This window comes from Scophthalmus maximus, chromosome 16, assembly GCF_022379125.1.
Source record: "Scophthalmus maximus strain ysfricsl-2021 chromosome 16, ASM2237912v1, whole genome shotgun sequence".
In the NCBI taxonomy this organism is placed as follows: domain Eukaryota; kingdom Metazoa; phylum Chordata; class Actinopteri; order Pleuronectiformes; family Scophthalmidae; genus Scophthalmus; species Scophthalmus maximus.
In genome coordinates, this window is record NC_061530.1 from 12,465,995 (window position 1) to 12,484,097 (window position 18,103).

General features: G+C 44.4%; 1 protein-coding gene across 5 annotated transcripts in view; it reads right to left on the bottom strand.

Annotated features, from left to right (window-relative positions):
* Positions 1 to 7,902: 7,902 nt before the first annotated feature.
* Positions 7,903 to 18,103, bottom strand: part of svild (supervillin d) — a 41,720-nt gene continuing 31,519 nt past the window's right edge. For all 5 annotated transcript variants that reach the window (XM_047327598.1, XM_047327599.1, XM_047327601.1 and 2 more), the window contains 21 exons: positions 17,522 to 17,669; positions 16,825 to 16,908; positions 16,619 to 16,705; positions 16,275 to 16,452; positions 15,934 to 16,106; positions 14,840 to 14,995; positions 14,502 to 14,638; positions 14,133 to 14,280; positions 13,604 to 13,749; positions 13,213 to 13,388; positions 12,916 to 13,051; positions 12,445 to 12,745; positions 12,187 to 12,341; positions 11,890 to 11,992; positions 11,400 to 11,607; positions 11,178 to 11,311; positions 10,927 to 11,082; positions 10,130 to 10,273; positions 9,732 to 9,844; positions 9,440 to 9,595; positions 7,903 to 8,983 (listed from right to left, as the gene is read on the bottom strand). In XM_047327598.1, the coding sequence (XP_047183554.1) occupies positions 8,897 to 8,983; positions 9,440 to 9,595; positions 9,732 to 9,844; positions 10,130 to 10,273; positions 10,927 to 11,082; positions 11,178 to 11,311; positions 11,400 to 11,607; positions 11,890 to 11,992; positions 12,187 to 12,341; positions 12,445 to 12,745; positions 12,916 to 13,051; positions 13,213 to 13,388; positions 13,604 to 13,749; positions 14,133 to 14,280; positions 14,502 to 14,638; positions 14,840 to 14,995; positions 15,934 to 16,106; positions 16,275 to 16,452; positions 16,619 to 16,705; positions 16,825 to 16,908; positions 17,522 to 17,669 (3,126 nt within the window). In that variant the 3' untranslated portion in view covers positions 7,903 to 8,896. The remainder of the gene's footprint in view (positions 8,984 to 9,439; positions 9,596 to 9,731; positions 9,845 to 10,129; positions 10,274 to 10,926; positions 11,083 to 11,177; positions 11,312 to 11,399; positions 11,608 to 11,889; positions 11,993 to 12,186; positions 12,342 to 12,444; positions 12,746 to 12,915; positions 13,052 to 13,212; positions 13,389 to 13,603; positions 13,750 to 14,132; positions 14,281 to 14,501; positions 14,639 to 14,839; positions 14,996 to 15,933; positions 16,107 to 16,274; positions 16,453 to 16,618; positions 16,706 to 16,824; positions 16,909 to 17,521; positions 17,670 to 18,103) is intronic.

Sequence of the window (18,103 nt, forward strand, 5' to 3'; positions counted from 1 at the left end):
AAATTAACCCTTAATTTGATGCTTCATGCGAGGGGCAGACATTTACCCTTCTCAGTGTAAACTGTAGTTCAAGTGTTATCCAATGTGCATCGCAAGGGCAACTAAGGTGAATGAAAACAATGGGAATAGGAATCTTTTCAAATAAGAAAAAGGGAATTCACCCCAGTAATCTCTTTGAAAAATCGCATGTGTTGAATGCTGGTGATAATGACAAGCTTCATAAATGCAGTTTCACCACGGACATCTTATTTGAGCCCTGCATCTATCCATCGATCAACAGAAAGCGATGGCAACGAACGCACAGATCAGTCCTCTCTCCAGTGCGTTAAAAACGCTGGCGTGGCATTGCAGGACGACCCCGGGGGTCACGGCGAGACAGATCCCGGGCGCACTGCGAATGCACCCGGCCGGCAGGAGCAGAAATCATCGGGGGAGGCTGTAAAACAGCAGGGAAATGGGTTCTGTCCATAACCCCTTGACAGGAGGGGTCACGGCACAGATTATTTTACCAGCGTGTCAAGGCGTATTGGGGGCCATCAGAGGAATCACACGCTAGATGGTGGAAATGGAGGGATCATGGGGATTCTTTTCTTTCCGTGTGCCTTTATTAAACTCCCTTGAAAGCAAATACTTGTAATGGACTGCACCGAGGTGAGACGTGTAAAAAAAATAATAAATACATAAAAAACACGGGGGATATTGCAGCCATAGCCGGCACCTTCTGCTGCAGCTGAAATTGAGTTCCTTGTGGAAAATTGCTGATCTCTGTGTCGCTGGTATAATATCACCCTGATTCAAAAAAACAAAACAAATCTCCCACGAACATAAATTGTAGATTTGATGAAAATAAGGGCAAAACACTATTTGTATTAAAACACCCACGCTGGCATGTTGAGCCGTCCTGCTGCTGCTCACAGAAAATTACACCAGAGGTGTAATTTCTTCTTCTTCTTTTTTGTGCAAAGATCAGTGGAGGAAATAAACAGAAGGTTTGGGAGCGAGAGAAAGAGACGGCTCTTTGATGTGTCGTGAAATGTAAGTTCACGTCGAGTGTGGCTGAGAGAATGCTTGACTTCGCTCTCTCTCAGACTTGAGAAATCTAGACCCCATGTACTGTATGAAATTACTAAATGATGCCATTCCCCTTTTATACTCCTACGTGTCATGGGATCTTTACATTTTTTCACGCGAGGAGCAGTGCACGAGTGTGCATGCGAGGGCGGCCTACGTTCGACACATGACGACACGCTGGTGTGTCATGGCGCGTGCGTACGGTACGGTGTAGAAATCCCTTTTGACAGTGCACGCTGTACGTGTGTGCGCTGACACATGCTGGGAGGACTGAGTCAGTTCATCACGTCCTCGGGGGGGGGGCCCGTTGGTGAGCACCGAGGCTAGTTTCCCTCGGTGACACACAACATTCATCACAATTACACAGTCACCATCATTTTTTTTATAGCCCCGGACTGTCATCTGGACTCCAACAGAAGCCTGCAATTAAACCGGGACATTTTCCAACTGTTCAGAGCCTGTGAGGCAACAGACGCGTTCTTTTACAATTGGAAATGACTTGAGGGAAAACTTCGGTGGACGACTGGAAAGCGGCTTTTTTGGGAAACAACAAAGAAAACATGCACCAACAGACAAAAAAAAAAAAGGGATGAAGGAGAAAGTGGCAAAGATCATCTACAAACCACAGCTCCCCTTTTTTTCAAGCAAGGAAAACTCCGCTCCACAGGTAGACATGGAAGGGAAGCTTGTTAGTCAGTGGGGAAACTCATCCGGGCCACGTCACCCACATTTCTTCTGTCCCACTAGGTGTTTTGAGGCGCAAACGGCAACGACCTTTGAGCCACAACTGCAGATGCAGGGTGTTGGTACGCAGATGGGAAATAGCCTATCCACCGCGACTGATTGGTGAAAATGTAACAGAGACGGAGAAGTGGAGCAGGATGGAGGGGAGGGGGAAAAGGACGAACGGAGGCTGACAGATTGAAAGAGGGGAGGGGGGGAGGATGAAAGAAAAGCTACACACAGGGGGAAATGAATGGATGGGGGGACGAGGAAGCGGAGGGGAAACGGGAGCGAGGAAAGCAGGGCCGGGCTGCTGCACTGAAAAACACCTGCAGTGATGCCGAAACCCGGCGGAGAATACACTGATTGATATCAATATTGAATATTCTGAGGTCATATGTGTGCGTGTGTGCGCGTGTGTGCACGGTACGCGTTACAGGCAAAGGTAAACACAAGTTTAAAAGCAATTTCACAGCATCTGCGTAGTGGGAGAATGAGTTTGTATAAAACCACGGGAGACACATTGTGCAGGAATAAATGATTTTCAAGATTGTTGTAACAGTGATGAAAAAAATAGAAGAAGCAGAACCTCACCATACACGTCTAATCCAGGGGGAGAGAAAATATCAAAAGCTTTGGAGCACAAAACAGATGAGTGACGCCCAAACCCCCCCGTGCCCCACTCTAACACACACACACACGCGCACACACGCACACGCACACACACACACACACACACACACACACACACACACACACACACACACACACACACACACACACACACACACACACACACACACACACACACACACACACACACACACACACACACACACACACCTCAATATCCTCTCTCCACGTGCATGGAGGCCTCACCAATCAGCACGTTGTATCATGTTTGTGTTTAAAACAAAGTGTAAAAATGACAATATGCCATTTTACAGAGAGCTCAAGTATGGAGTCAGTTGCCCGGCAACCAGCGGAAACAAGATACATGGTCCCCAACCAAAAAGGAAGCTGACACATAGCCTCAAAAAAACCAAAAAAAAAACAGAATCAGTGCTTATGTTCCTCCATTTAGCTCTTTCCTTAGCTCCATGCTGAGCCAATTCCAATCCTTTTTTCCTGAACTAAGCTGACCAGCTGTAGCTTGATATAATAACGGACATGAGAGTACGTCGAGTGGCGTCGACCTCCTCATCCAACTCTCAGCGAGAGAGCAAGTAAGTTAATTCACCCAATAGATGTCGAGCTATCCGTTGAAAGTAACTACAATTTTTTTGCGCTTTTGTCGGAACAGATCATTCAACATTCATTTTAATGGAAAAAAATATGCAAGAAAAAGCACTAAAATGCAGAAATTCTCTATGAAAGCGTGAGCCGTCTTACCGCCTTTAGCCTTTAATGCTTTAGTTTGCTCGGATTCTTTCCCTCGGGCATTAAAAAGAAGGGCACCTGGAGCAAATCACTTCATAGGCTGTAAAAAGAAAAAGAAATAAAGAAGGATTGGGAGGGGAAGACGGACAGGGGGACAGAAGCAGTGGCAGGACAACTTCCCACGTAGAAGGTCACTCCATATCAAACAGTGGACAAACATATTTGGCCGCGCCAAACCCTCTTATGAATTATAGCTAGGATTAGACCGTGCGCACCGAAATAGTACGGGTTGCCCGAGTCCCATCATCACAGAGAAACGAATGGTTCAATTACAAAGCAATCGTCTCCTGCTAGGATCCACAAGAAGCATACATGGTCTCTGTACTGAACTAGCACAGAATTTAACTTTTCAACTGCTCGCTGGTGAATTCAGGCCAGACCAATCGCGGTCTCCTTGTTCATTTCTGGGTTTGTGTAGTCCAAAAAACCCGGCCCGGGGTGACATGCTGGTCAGGGCTGGCCTAAATGTTTCTCTCTCTCTCTCTCTCTCTCTCTCTCTCTCTTTCTGTAGCCAATTGATTGGACAGCAAGAAGATGATAAAGAGGCTGCAATGATGGATGAGAGGACCTTTCAATCAATCTGTCGTCCGCAGTTCTCCTCTCATCCGCAGGAAACTGGACGGATGTCATGGTCGATACAGCCAGGCTTTTGTCACTGGGAGGTGTGTGTGTGTGTGTGTGTGTGTGTGTGTGTGTGGGTGTGTGTGTATGTATGAAAGAGGTATGCCTGCCTCGGCTTGGGTGTTGGTGGGTTGTGTAGGGGTAGAATTCGTTTTCTCTCAGTGTGGTGGAAGTTTCTTATCGTTTACAGTAGTGTGTGTGTGTGTGTGTGTGTGTGTGTGTGTGTGTGTGTGTGTGTGTGTGTGTGTGTGCGTCTCTGAACGTGTCGTTATATTCCCTTTACAAGAAGATTACCTTTCAGAAGACTCTCAGTCAGGACTCTATTGGAGGGGGGGGGGGGTCCTTTCCAAAGTTACCCACTTAATACTGTACAAATAATTGCTATACAAATAAAATTGAATTGAATTGAATTGAATGAATACGTCCTTTACACAGGCTTTATGAATGACACATGATGGCTCGCTGTATCTCCTCACCACCCAATGTTTGAGAGAAAAATCTGCCTTCTACCACCTTGAAAAACATGTCCAGACGAGGCCCATCGCCCACTGACTCCGTGGCAGAGACCCTGGTCCTCGCCTTCGTCTCCTCTCGTCTGGACCTTCAACCTCCTCCTCGCCTAAAAATCCATCATGTCCTGGCCCCCCGCTACCTGTCCGACCTCCTCCTCCACTATACGCCATCCCGCAAACCTACGCTCCTCTGATAGGACTCTGCTCACCCCCCCCCCCCCCCCCCCCCCCCCCAGCCCCCCTCCTCTGGAACTCTCTCCCGGTAGAGATCTGCAATGCCCCATGGACGCTTTTAAAAACAAAAAAAAAAACACCTTGAAACCCACCTGCTTACAAAAGCCATTAACAAACTGACATCATCCTCCCCAGCTTTCTCTGCCATCCTTTTCTGTCCTTCGGTTGTTTTTATATAGAAATCCAATAGTCAGTCTTGAACCAGAAACTCTGCACTCTCTCAGCTCTCCAGTCGCACAATCTCTGTCAATATATCTTTTTTTTTTTAAATGAAGTGCAACCAAAATGTTATTCATCAAAAGAGTTAAAAACTGACCGTTGATCCCCACGTAGCTCCGAGCAGTCTGGGCCAACTTGGCGAGTTCTCCAGCTCCAGAACGCTGCTGGGAGGGGAGCCAGAGAGCAACACTGATTAGCAACATTATCACCTTTATTCACACACACACACACACACACACACACACACACACACACACACACACACACACACACACACACACACACACACACACACACACACACACACACACACACACACACACACACACACACACACACACACACACACACACACACACACACACACACACACACACACACACACACACACACACACACACACACACACACACACAGGCGAGCGAGCATCCAAGGTTATTGCAGGTTTGTTTTGGTGCTGCATTGGTTTCTGCACTCGGGGTGAACAATTAATTTTTCAAGGCCTTGGATTTCCCACATAAAAACAAGAGTTTCACAGCGAGAGTTTTTCTTGTTTGCCTTCTTCTTCTTTTCAGGCGAGCCAGGCTCTATTGCTTTTGTGAGTTATGATGACAATCTGAAGGACTCTCTCGTCCTCCTCCAGCTCATCTCCGCTGCATCTTATCTTACAGTGAAAGAAAGACATATCGCAGATTAGCATTGATCGGCTCAATGTCTCTCTGCAACGTTAGAACATGGCAATGTTTGCTGAACATTACTCTGCGATTATGACTTCATCACATCTTTGGGCATGAAACACAGACAACACACTCATAGAAATCGAAGAACACCGGCTCTGTTTCTGTCTTTCTTTTTGTGAAAACATTCATATTATCATTTAAATCAGAGCGCTGAATCACTACGGTCGTGGAGGAAAGTGCAAGAAGCAACCACAGGGTCCAGCCTCGTGTTGCTGGGAGTCACGCGTGGCTGTTTCACGTTGAAATGGTCGACTTTCATACATTAGCAACATTTGCACAAGTCCACTTTTAATTAAATGGAAACGATTGATACTTTTCTCATTTTAGTATGCCACCAGCCACACATCAGCGTTTTGCTACAGCAAAGCCGCTGGCTGTCCTAGCCTCACATAGATAATTAACACAGTGCTAATGCATTGATTTATTTTGTTCAACAATAATTGAAAGGGAAAGAAAAAACAACCGAAAGCGTAAAAATGACAAGCTGTACTAAAATGCATGAGTATTTCTTGACAGGGAGCAGTGATTTTCTGACCGTCGGATGCTCCGGGAAGTGAACTGCTCCCGGCCAAGAAATAAGAGTCACAAAGGAGGAGGGCCGGGGCGATGCACGCGATTAATGCTGGCAGGACAGGAGTCGATCATAAATAAACAAACTGAGCCTCCCAGTCGCTGTTCGAGGAGGCAGAGGATACCCCCCCCCCCTCAGCCATATGTTGTGGAAATAACCGTTTCTGGCGTCAGTGGTGATGTGTGGCTCCTGCAGAGATGCAGAGCTATAGTAACACGCACGCACGCACGCACGCACGCACGCACGCACGCACGCACGCACGCACGCACGCACGCGCGCGCGCACACGCACACACACACACACACACACACACACACACACACACACACACACACACACACACACACACACACACACACACACACACACACACACACACACACACACACACACACACACACACACACACACACACACACACACACACACACACACACACACACACACACACACCGAGTGTTTGGACATATTTTTCTCTGTGACCCTGGGTGTCAGCCAAGCAGGTGTTTAAAACACCTCATCCCATACATGAGTCAGGTAAGACCTCCACCCACAAAACAAAAACAAAAACTGTTTCATTCCGCTGCAAGAGTTTCCTCACGGTTTTGAATGTTTCATTTTCTTGTCATCACGTTGTGATTATGTGGTGGCCCAAAAGGCAGCACAGGCAAGAAAAGGAACATGTTCTACCGGAAGGTCAAAGTTGGACTGACAGCACCCCCTGGTGGTTAAATATGACACGACCGCCATTGTTGTCCTTCCACCCTATGGTAACTTGCAAAGGTGCAGCCACATGCACGCTTCAGGAAGTCATCCATTTAATATAGGAGCTACTTTGAAATGTAAAAGCAAAAAGCTGAAGAAAACACATGCAAATGGACAAAACCCAATTTAATCCTGGACGGGATTACATTGGGGGCACGTCCAGCTCTGGTGTTGTACACGCTGGCTGGAGCTTTACGAATGAATGAAATGGGAGTCGTCGGAGAAGTGATTAGAGTCCACAGACTGTGCAGGGTCTTGGTGTTTGGAAACTGTGAAATAGTTCTATTTACACCTCACCAGTTTCCTTCTCAAAAACTTCCACAGATGTTTAACTGGCGTCTTCTCTCCTACTCTAAGAGCTTGTGCAGCTCTGCGAAAGGTTCTGGGCTCTGAGGCAGTTTGCGTGGGGAGCCATGAAAGTTCACTCCTCAGGTCCACAGAAAAGACTACAGCTCTTTACAAACACACACACCAATAAATGAATGAATGTGATTAGCTATTCCAAAGACTCACAGTGTTGTCTTTGTACAGCAGCACCTGCCAAAGTATTGATCCCAGCAGGCCTTTTCACAGCAGACATTTTGACTTGCCATAAAGCACTAATAACATCAAGTGTCTTGTAATTGATCATTTCCATCACATTTCTTCCTGGGACATGTCAAAATGTCTGATGTGAAACATGTCATATAGATCTTGTTTGTGCCACGACGGCATGCAACGCTGGTGCAGTTTGAAAGAACAGAACCAAATTTTTTAAAAACATTTTATTTAAAAAAGGGAATTTTGAGCATCAGCATCTCTTTTTCCCTGCCACCAATGTTAATATTTTTTTTATGTGCCAGGAAATAAAAAAAAAAAAAAGCTGGCCTGATCACTGTATCCACATATAATGCAGATCCTGTGTATCAATGAAAACAAAAAATGCACGTTGCAAAAAATAAAAATGGGATTGTTCAGAAAACGAAATAAAATGTTTGTGAAGATGCACCAATTTGCACATTACAGGCAGACATATTGACAGTATACAGAAACATACCACTGAATGGACAGATGTCGCTTTAAAAGGCAGTTTATACTGCACACACACTTTCTCTCTCATACACACACTTAATACTTTTCGTTGTACATTTACACATATGCCCGCGCGCACACACACACAGACACACACTTTACGACAAAAAGAGTAGGTTTGGTCCCAAGTAAGCCGTTAATAGGCAGTTATTCATGAGAACCGGGAACTATTCAGTACCAAACTGGATGGGTCAGTTCGTACGACGATGACGAGTCAGTCATCACATCGTAATGATTGCTAAGTTAAACTTTCATGTTTTGGTTTTGACCAATTTCTGCTAGAGTTAATATTAAAATCTTTGGAACTTTACTCTTTGGTTTCATGATAGACAAAAAAGTTAAAAGATATAAACTTTTGTCTTTGCCGTTTCAATCGAAGCACAAGACGTTTATAATACAGTCTTATTTTGACACCACCACTTTTCTGTCAATCGACCACAAATTACAGGGATTGTTCGCTGGACTGTGATTTGTTTTGCTTTGCTTTTCTTTTGTTGACCTCAGTGTTGGAGTTAATCTAGAAATCGATGAATAACTCCCCCCAGTTTGACACCGCGGGCAATTTTCACAAAAAACACCCGAAAAATCGACATGTCTGGAGTAAACATAAAAACATTCATTCATAGTATATTACATATTTATAATATGAGGGTAACTTTTTTTTTGTTGACCATACATGGAAAATCTCTTGCCATTAAAAAGATTAACAATTGCACATAAGTATTGACTAGAATATTTCAATGACACAGGGAAACATGAAAAGTGGGATTGTTATTAAAAACAGATCAACATTTGAACAAAATTGTACATTCGCTTTTCTTTTTCCTTTACAAAATAAGGACATTGTTGTTGTTTTTTTGTTTTTTTAAAGTAAGAAAAGCTGCAGAGAACGTAAAGAAGAGGCGAGTTTGTGTACAAAACCATCTGTTTTAAAACAGACCCTTGCTTTTCTTCAGATTCTTTTGCTTCCAGTTTGGCAGAGCGTTGAACTCAACTCGACTCATCTCAAGAAGAGTCTACAAAAAAGTAAAGGAGACATGTGACAACATTTTGATAATAATAAAAGTTGCTTTTACACAAAGGTCTTGATCCAGTCATTCATTGTTTACTGTATTACTTTCTATTGAAGGAATATTTAGCACATTTAAAATTTGGATACATGTAAATGTGCTCTAACATGCTGTCATTAAACTTGGCACCGAATAAACATAAACTTACAAGCTACTAATTTAACGATTAGGAGGTTTCTGGCACATTATAATTTTTTTTTCTGTCCATTTCTTTTTTCTTGTCAGTGCTCATAAGTTGTGTTTGAATATTATTTTCTAAGGAAATTTTCCTGTTCATGTGAACACGTCTGACTCAGGCAATTTCCTGCTGCGTCATATGTCAAAAGCAAACTTCAGAAAGTGACTGGACCCAATTCCAGACATTTTGCAGACTTCCTTCTGAAAGCATCTAATGTGTCCTACCTTGAAGTCCTGGTCAGAAAGGTAGTCCTCCAGGCGCAGAGGGTCCACTCCCTCGGGCAGCGGTTTGCGGGTCAGCTCCTCGATGGAGTACTGCTGCTTACTGAGCTTCGACAGCGCATCCTTCACCAAGGTCACCTTGTTCTTCGAGCCTTCCACCTGCATTCACATATACAATTACAGTAGGTAGACAAATGTGACATTTGTAGTACTGCAATAGTTTCCATTTCTCTGTTAAATAACAGATTTGAATATATAACGTGAACATCACAATGAAAAGAGAAAAGTCTCCCACCTTTGAAGTGATACTGGAATCCTTCTCCCAGTAGGGGAATATGTTGGTGAAGGTGAGAGGTTCACATCCTGCGTGGACCAGGTACGCCAGAGGGGGGCGCCGTAAACTCTTCTCTGTAAATTCATAATTAATCAGTACTGGAGAAGAGATGAAAACTAAAATGCAAAGGTTGTGATAAAAAAAAAGAAGTTTTATGTTACTAGTGTCAGTGTTATTTTTAAAAAGCAAGATAATATATATTTAAGATTCAAAAGAAAATATATATGCATTAAAAAACTTATATAGATGACTGTTCTTGATGTAGATGATCACTTTAGACAGAAAATATGAGAGTACACACTATAAACATTTTAGCCTTTATGGGCTTTCTGCTAAAATTCCTGCCTGTGACCTCTGACCTTTGCAGTACTGCAGCACCGTCTCCATGGCGCACTTCCTCTCGTTGTCCCAGCGCATCTTTGCCGAGCCGGTGCACAGAGTGTCTTCAGGCTGCCAGCCCTGCCACAGGTAAACCTCCATACGGTTATCCAGCAGGAAGAGGGCTGGAGGATGAGACAGGATGGTAGTTTTCACATCCAGCAGCAATAAGCCATAACAGTCAACTGTTCTTGTTGTTGTTGTGAAGGTTGGATGGTTACACAACTATAAATACTTAATACATCAACAGGGAAGCAAGTGAAAGAGTCTTTTAAACACGAGCACCTTGATAAGTTTTCATCAGTCCAACGTTGAAAGAGGGAACAAAGCATAACTTAACACTTTTGCAATTTCTGAGTTGTGATTCTTTGCGTCTTGTACGAGAAAGGTTATTTTGTTATCATATTTACAGATGACTGATAAACCAAACATTGTATGTTATTAAGATGAATCTCTGAAGTGTACAAATTATTTTTGACAAATAACTCGATAACGGATTTACAGTGCAGCCACTGACGTGACCTAACAAAAGAAGTTACTTACATTAAATCAATACTGATCACTCACAGGTAAAGTAATTGAATTGATTTTAAAATGAATCTTATTTGGGCAAGGCTCAAACATAATACAGACACATTTGTAACCCAGTATTGACTCTAACTGGCTCTTTAACTTAAAATCTGAGGCAGTTTTACTTTGATTTATATCCCAGAAAAAAATGGAGATTTTTAGTTTAACAGAAATCATCATAACCATATACGCTACAGGTATGTGGTACCTGGCTGTTGTGTGGCATAGAGGTTCTCCTGCAGGAACGGCATTGCCACGACTCCCTCCGTCACCCGAGCAGGATACAGCTGCTCCTCCCCTTCAAAAACCCCAGAGCTGGCACTCAGCCGGAACAGCCGGGGGGTGTAGTTGTACTTCCCTGGATCTGGAGACAACATCTCATTAATGATCCTTTTCTCGCTGATAAATTGTGAAGCTGCTGATTTGTTGAAAGTAGCGCGTGCGAAAGCGAGGAAGCACCTTGCAGCATGCAGTCGTAGGCCTTCTTTTCCTTCATGCCCAGAGCCTTCACGAACTCTGAGGGCTCAGCTCCTTCCTCCACCTCCTCAACCTTCACAGTGCTGGTGCTGCTCAGACCCAACTCCGAGGGACACCTTCACACAAACACAGAGAACACAGCGGTTAGTTGCACCACAGCAGCCATAGGTGCATCCATCACACACATCCGCTCAACTGTCTTACCTCTGGGCTAGTTTGTCCGCGGCTCTTTTGGCCACCTGCCTGGCACTGGCGTGTGCTTTACAGCCGTGCCACAGGTAGAGTTGAGCTGTCTGAGCGTTAAGAAGCACCAGGCTGGCACGTGAGCGCAGACTCACACGCTGGCAGTCCACCTCCACCAGCGAGGCCTCCACTGCTGCTTCACCGCGGACACAGAACAACCTCCAGCCATCTGAACATTAGAAGATTAGAATATCTTTGTAAAAAAAAAGGTGATATTTAGACATATGAAAATTAAAAGGCAATTGTTCAGTTTAACTGTCAAAAAGTTAAAGGTGGATTTGCATGAAAAAGTTGGGTATATAGTAACAGGTGATTACATTTTGGAAGGGGGTAAGTATCTGGATCTGGATCCAGGAATCTTTTTGAGGATTCTTCACCAAAGCAAGGGCAAAACCGCTCTCTGGGAGCTCTTTTTGGACGTGATAAACTGTGGTGGTTTTTTTTTAATTACCCATGTTGTCGGCTCCATCTTCTCTGCTGCCCTTGTGGATGATCAAACCTCCTTGGAAGACCTGGAGGAAGCAAGGTGGCTCTTTCCCCTGACTCACCAACACCTGGATCCACACAAATCGGATACAAATCAGATGCAGAAAGCATCAGTTCTACCTATGACTACTCATTTATGAGTCTATGTAGATGGATGAATGAGGCATTCATTTAGTGGTTAAAGAATTATTTGCACATTTTCAACGCAGATAAAAAACAACATTATATTGCATGTGCGTGGCCGCAATGAACTGAGACTCACTTGCGATCCCCTGTGGCTGCCCAGCTCCACTGTCATCAGAGCCGAGGTTCCTTTCTCGCTGATGCTGGAGTGTCGACCCTGCCAGAAAAAACAAGCTGTCCTCTCTCTCCCAGGAGCCCCGGCACTCAGCTCGCCGGGTTTCTGCCGCTTCCCCACTGACAGAACAGAACCACAGTCAACCCACGGGATGAGACACTAATTCCTCTTGCCATTAATTTCCTCCAGGTTTTACTAATATTTTTTAAAAACATGACTGACCAAGTGTGGTGACGGAGTACTTCCAGCGGATGATGTAGGCATCGCCCTCGTGCAACTGGCCCAGGCTCTCTTTGGGCAGTTCCTCCTCACTGTGCTCCTTGATGTGCCAGGCGTCCACGGCCACTGTAGACAGCTCAGCCTGCCGACCGTCCTCCGTCCTCACCAGGCCGTGTCCACGCTGGACATTGACTCCCTCCAGGACAGACTTCACCGGCTCGGGCTCGTTGTCCAGCAGCGCTCTGGCATCGCAAGGCTGCAGTTCCAAGTCGAGTGGGGAGCGGACGGCGGAATGGACTGGACTCTGAGCAGACAGAGGAAGTTTGTTATTTCATTCAGTATATAATAATTCGCTGAAGCACTAAAGCAGTTTTATATCTGATTCCCTTTAAAACAGATAGGCTATTGACTGGGCTGTTATTTTACTAATTTTAACAATGCGTACACGCTACAGTGAAGTCTAATCTCATCCACCTTGATTTCCTCAGCTTGAGCGGCTTCCTCTTTCTTCTTCTCGGCCCAGTCCAGGAACTTCTCTCTGAACAGTGCCGTCTCATTGTGCTCAGACAGCCTGCCAAACAGAGCCCAGCTCGGACGACCCTCCCCCTGCCTGGATATCACACACACACACACACACACACACACACACACACACACACACATTATCATGTGTAGTTGTACTGGCAAAATAAAACCACTAGGGGCTACAATAACACAACTAATAACCTTAAAAACTCTTACAGCCGGGTGTTATCAGCGTGTCATACTCACTGGGGCACATCGTCATTGGTGCAGGAGGCATTTAAAGGATTGACTCTGCAGTTGCTGTAGTCGTAGCTGCCGGCGTAGAGCTGTTTGCCCAGTTTGACGGCCACTTTTCTGTCACCCAAGGGCACATCTTTCCCATGCCACACGTACACTTCACCGCCAAAGTCAAACACCAAGACCTAGTGTGTGGTATGAGCAGCCGCAGGAAGAGGGAACGAGTTGATACGATAAAAGAGAACAGAAACATAAATACATGAACTGAAATGTCCTTGTGGACTTTTAGGGATTTCTTTATTCTCATCTCTCCGTTTAAAACAATTAATTTCATTATTTTTCTGACTTTCTATGCAGGTCTCAAACTTTTATGGAGTCATTACTCTCATAGTGGTTTTACCTCCTTAGAGTCGAGCATGGAGACACTCGGGATGGAGGCCCATGCATCTTCATGAGGCAACAGTTTGTCTCCCTGGAGTCTATACACCCCATTAGAGTCCAGTACCCCATTCTCGTACAGTTCATCTTCCTCCGGCTCCCCCGCCCCTGTAACACACAGCACACAGAGCAAGGTAAGCATATGTGGAGAACAGCAGGGGGGCAGAGTGGTTGAACAGACAATCCGTCAAATGGCAAACAACGCTTCAAGCCTGAGTATTAAAGTATTAACACAGCAAAGTGTTCATTAGAAAAACAAGCGTAGTATTACGTTACATTTCATACAGTATAGATGTGTAACAGAACAAGGGGTGCAGTTGTCACACAGACTGTTAGAGGTTTCTGCTGCTGAGCAAAGACAGAAACCGGCAGAGTAAAATCCGAAGAGCAGCGTGGTCATGTGAACTGTTAATTGTGCCGAGCAGAGATGACCTTGTTTGCTGACATTCCTCCTTCAGGACATTACATAATTAATCATTGTGTGTATGCACCTCGGTATGCGGTCTTTCCTCCCAGCAGACTCCAGAACTCTTTGGCCCATCTGCTGTCAGTGTTGATACCCTCCTCCAGCATCGTCACCTGGGCCGCCTTACAGCCGAGGTCCCTCTTGGCCTGAACAAACGATGCCATCTCCGATGCCTGCTCGCACAAAGAATAATGTATGAGTTGCAACTGTACAGAGGTGGAACACTTGCCTCTTTATTTAGTCACGGCAGATTAAAAAACAGACCTGGATATAAGTGGGACAGGAAGTTTGAATAGTTTTTCTTTTGCAGCCTTTTTATGTTAGTTTGAGCTTTATGGAGCAGTAGCAGCACCTGTCTAAACGTGACAATGCTGGTTCTGAAGCCTTTCCCTACCTTGGCTTTCTCGATGACGTTGGCAAACTCTCCACTCCACATGAAGCAGTGTTTTGGCGTTATGAGAAGAAAGCAGTCGCCACTGTTTAGAGAGTGAGCTGTGGGCTCCACCAAGCGCACCTGGACGTGCCTCCGACCTACAGACAGCGACAAAGGATATTGTACTATTTCCACACCTCAATTGCGTTTATGTGATCTGTTAATGAATGTTTCTTTTTTTTGTTTAGTATCACACTTGTTGTCCTCTTCCTAATAAATGGTTATGAGTGATAAATCACCAAACATCACAGCAGCATTCAACAGGTATTCATGGTAAACAACAACTCAGTGTGTCTGACCTTTGATGCGAATAAGCATGAGCTTGTTGAAGGGAAGTGCACTGTTGTTGGTCACAACATCGGTGGACTTGACGCTGCGCAGGCTGACCTTGCGGAAGTTCTCCTTGCTGGCGAGGCCTGCCAAGGCCACATCGGCCAGGTTGGAGTGTTTGGCCACTGAGGTGGGAGAGAAAGCAAGAGAGACAATGACACAATTGACACGTTGAACTGATGCAGTGATTAAACCACCAAGATTAGGCATTCATTTTTTTCTAGTTTCTTTCATGTGGAGGAACTAGACAGCACATATTGCTGCCGTCTCGTTTCCTATTAAACTGTGAACAGGTCTCTGAGGTCAGCCAAGTCTGTGAAGAGTAACTTTATAGAGGAACTCTGAATCTCTGAAAATAGTGAAATACAGGAAATGTATCAGGTAGTTCACAAGTACAGCTGCTTATACATTCAGACTATCTTCAGTCCTTGAATACAGATAAACAGGATCCAACTTCAACTTTTTCTTGTATGCACTGTGCATATGCTTAAGAAACCGTTTTTTTTTTTAAAAAACACTACGTGAACGAGAGACCCCATTTCTGTAATCAGGTAAGTGAAGAGACATCAAATCTCTCAAACAAAGGTCCTGCTGGAGAAAGGTGATTTGTTTGAACACGTAAACATGTAACCAGGTTCCTAAGACTTCGGCGGGGAAGCAGGATGAAATCATGTATCAGTGTATTCACAGTAATTCAATTAAAAGTCCAACAGAAACTAAAACTGACACAAAGTAGATTCTTCTAGTCTAAATAAGGTCTGGGGGATTGGGAGGGAACTGATCATTGACCTGCTGAATGTGCACGCACACCCACACCCACACGCACACGCACGCACACACACGCCCCCCTATAGTTAACAATGTCCAATTATCTGCATCAGCTGAGGGGAACTGATGGGAAATGTGCAACCATGAGATTTTATTGACATAGTGAGTGTAATCTTATTCTTTTGATAGTTTTTCTATAGTTTTTGTGGCTTTAACTTGTGGTGGTTCTTTAAAAGCTGCTGAGCCACCTAAGATCCTTAGCAGAGCGACAGTAGGTATGATTGGGCAGTCTTACTCCTCTCCACCTGGATCCTCTTGGTTTCCACTGAGGCGACATTGAGCCTCTGTTCGGTGTAAACCTGCCGGAGGTCGTTGCGGGCGGCCAGAGCTCGCAGAGGGTTCCTGGAGCCCTGGTTTCTCCGGGCTGGTCGCACTGCACGCTTGTGTTCAGTTAATGCTGAGGTTAGCCTGGAGACGTTCATACACAAAACAGTGGGGATTATAAAGACACGCAACACAGGACGTGAGCTTGACAAACAATCTTGAATGATTTAAGAGCAAATATGAGTTCAAATGTTTTATTAATACCTTTAAGGAATTATAAAAAATAAAATGGCACTAAAATGGTTTACGAACTTTGGTGTGTTGGCCTGAATCTGGCTGAGGTCCTCCTCAGTAACCACCACGCTGGAGTCGTGGAGTATCGACACAGATTTGTAGAAGTTGCCGAACGTCTCCTCGTCATCCAGGGTCATCACTTCTTTCTCCGTCTCTGCCGTCACCTCGATGGTGGAGGTCTTGCCTTTGCCCACACCTGACCCGCCCACCATGACATGAGGAAACAGGAGGGATGGAACAGGAAGTGTAAACACAGACCTTTTGCTAATGACGTCTTTTCGTTGCTGAATTGTGCTTTTGGAGTGAGGACAATATGACATAAGGTATGAGTAAGTATAACCTTAACAAACAGGGGATTGTACCTTTATTATGGAGCTTGTCAAGGAAGGACTCAAGCTTGTCGAGCCTTTTGTCTCCTTCCACCTTGACATCAGTTCTACTGGAGATTTCTGTCCCGTAGAAACAAACAGTTGTGGCTTGGTGCAATATTCACTTTTGGCATTAATGTGATTATAAAACAGTCAAGAAAAATCTTAGTCATGTGGAATTAGTGGCACTTCTGATTTACCTTCATGTGGCTTCTTAGGTGTGGAATTAGACCTCTTGAGAGAGATCAGAGGAGACTCCTCCTTTCCTGTGTCAGAGACGAGACCTGGTGGAACACAGAGGGAGAAATTAGGACGGCAAATAATGATCAATTTTGTTACACATTAATCTGAAAAATATCTTCTCTGTTAAATCAATTACTTCTTTTGTCTAAAAAATTAAAATATAGGGTATATCAATATGTAAGGAGTAACAAATATACATATAACATAGTGTGTTGTTTTGTCTGTCTTGAACAGACAAGAGTGCAAAGATATTCAGCAGGAAACTCTCACAATAAATGGCATTTTTACCAGAGAAAATACAGACACTTTATTTCAATTTGATTTCTAATGGTCAGCTAATCAATATAATCACTGCAGCTCTGAATAGAATCATTAAGGTCCCATCTTCATTTCTCATACAGTATACAGTCATGCATACAGGATCCAACAACCCCGAAGATATTATAGACTATGCCCTTTCTAGACTATGTGCTATGATGCTTTTTAGACACAGTAAAACTTCTAAATATGCAGTTGTAAACATAAAAAAGCAAACGTAAGACCCGAAAGAGACCTGAAGGAATGTAAGAGCAATGCAGCGGGATGGAGAGTGTGTAGGAATGATTTGATCACACACGCAGAACAACGATCTCAGTCGACTCAGAAGAAACGCACCTCTCTTGGCCATGCGTCCGGCCACGGTGAACTGGACCGAGTCGTTGGCTGCTCCTTTGCCTTTGTTCTTCCACTGCTCCTCCTTCTGCTTGAGGATCTTCATCCTGTCCACCAGTGACATCTTGGGCTCCACATCTACACCGGCCTTCTGTTGGCAACATTTCAGATATACAGCATCAGGGTCCAGGTCTTTTCCCTCTACTGTCCGGTTATTTCACACTGAAAAAGAGGCTGTTATGGGGACGCACAGACATAATCGTGAGTCAGCAAGAAAAGGTTGCATAAGGATAAGAGAGAGGCGACTGGTGATGGTGAGAGAAGATAAAGCGGACCCACAGGCAGAAATATATTTAAACAGGGAACTATGAAAACCATTACTTTATTAAGTACAGACGTTTTCACTGTGTTATTTAAACTTCTTTTTTAAAACCAAAAAAAAGCCATGAGGAATGCAGAGTCCTGATAATAAAAAACAAAACAAAATCCCTGTTTATATACAGAGGTCATCCATCATCCACTACTCAGTAGTGCTTTTCTTACATGATTTACTCCTGCTGTCATTTCTGCACCTGAACTCCGCCA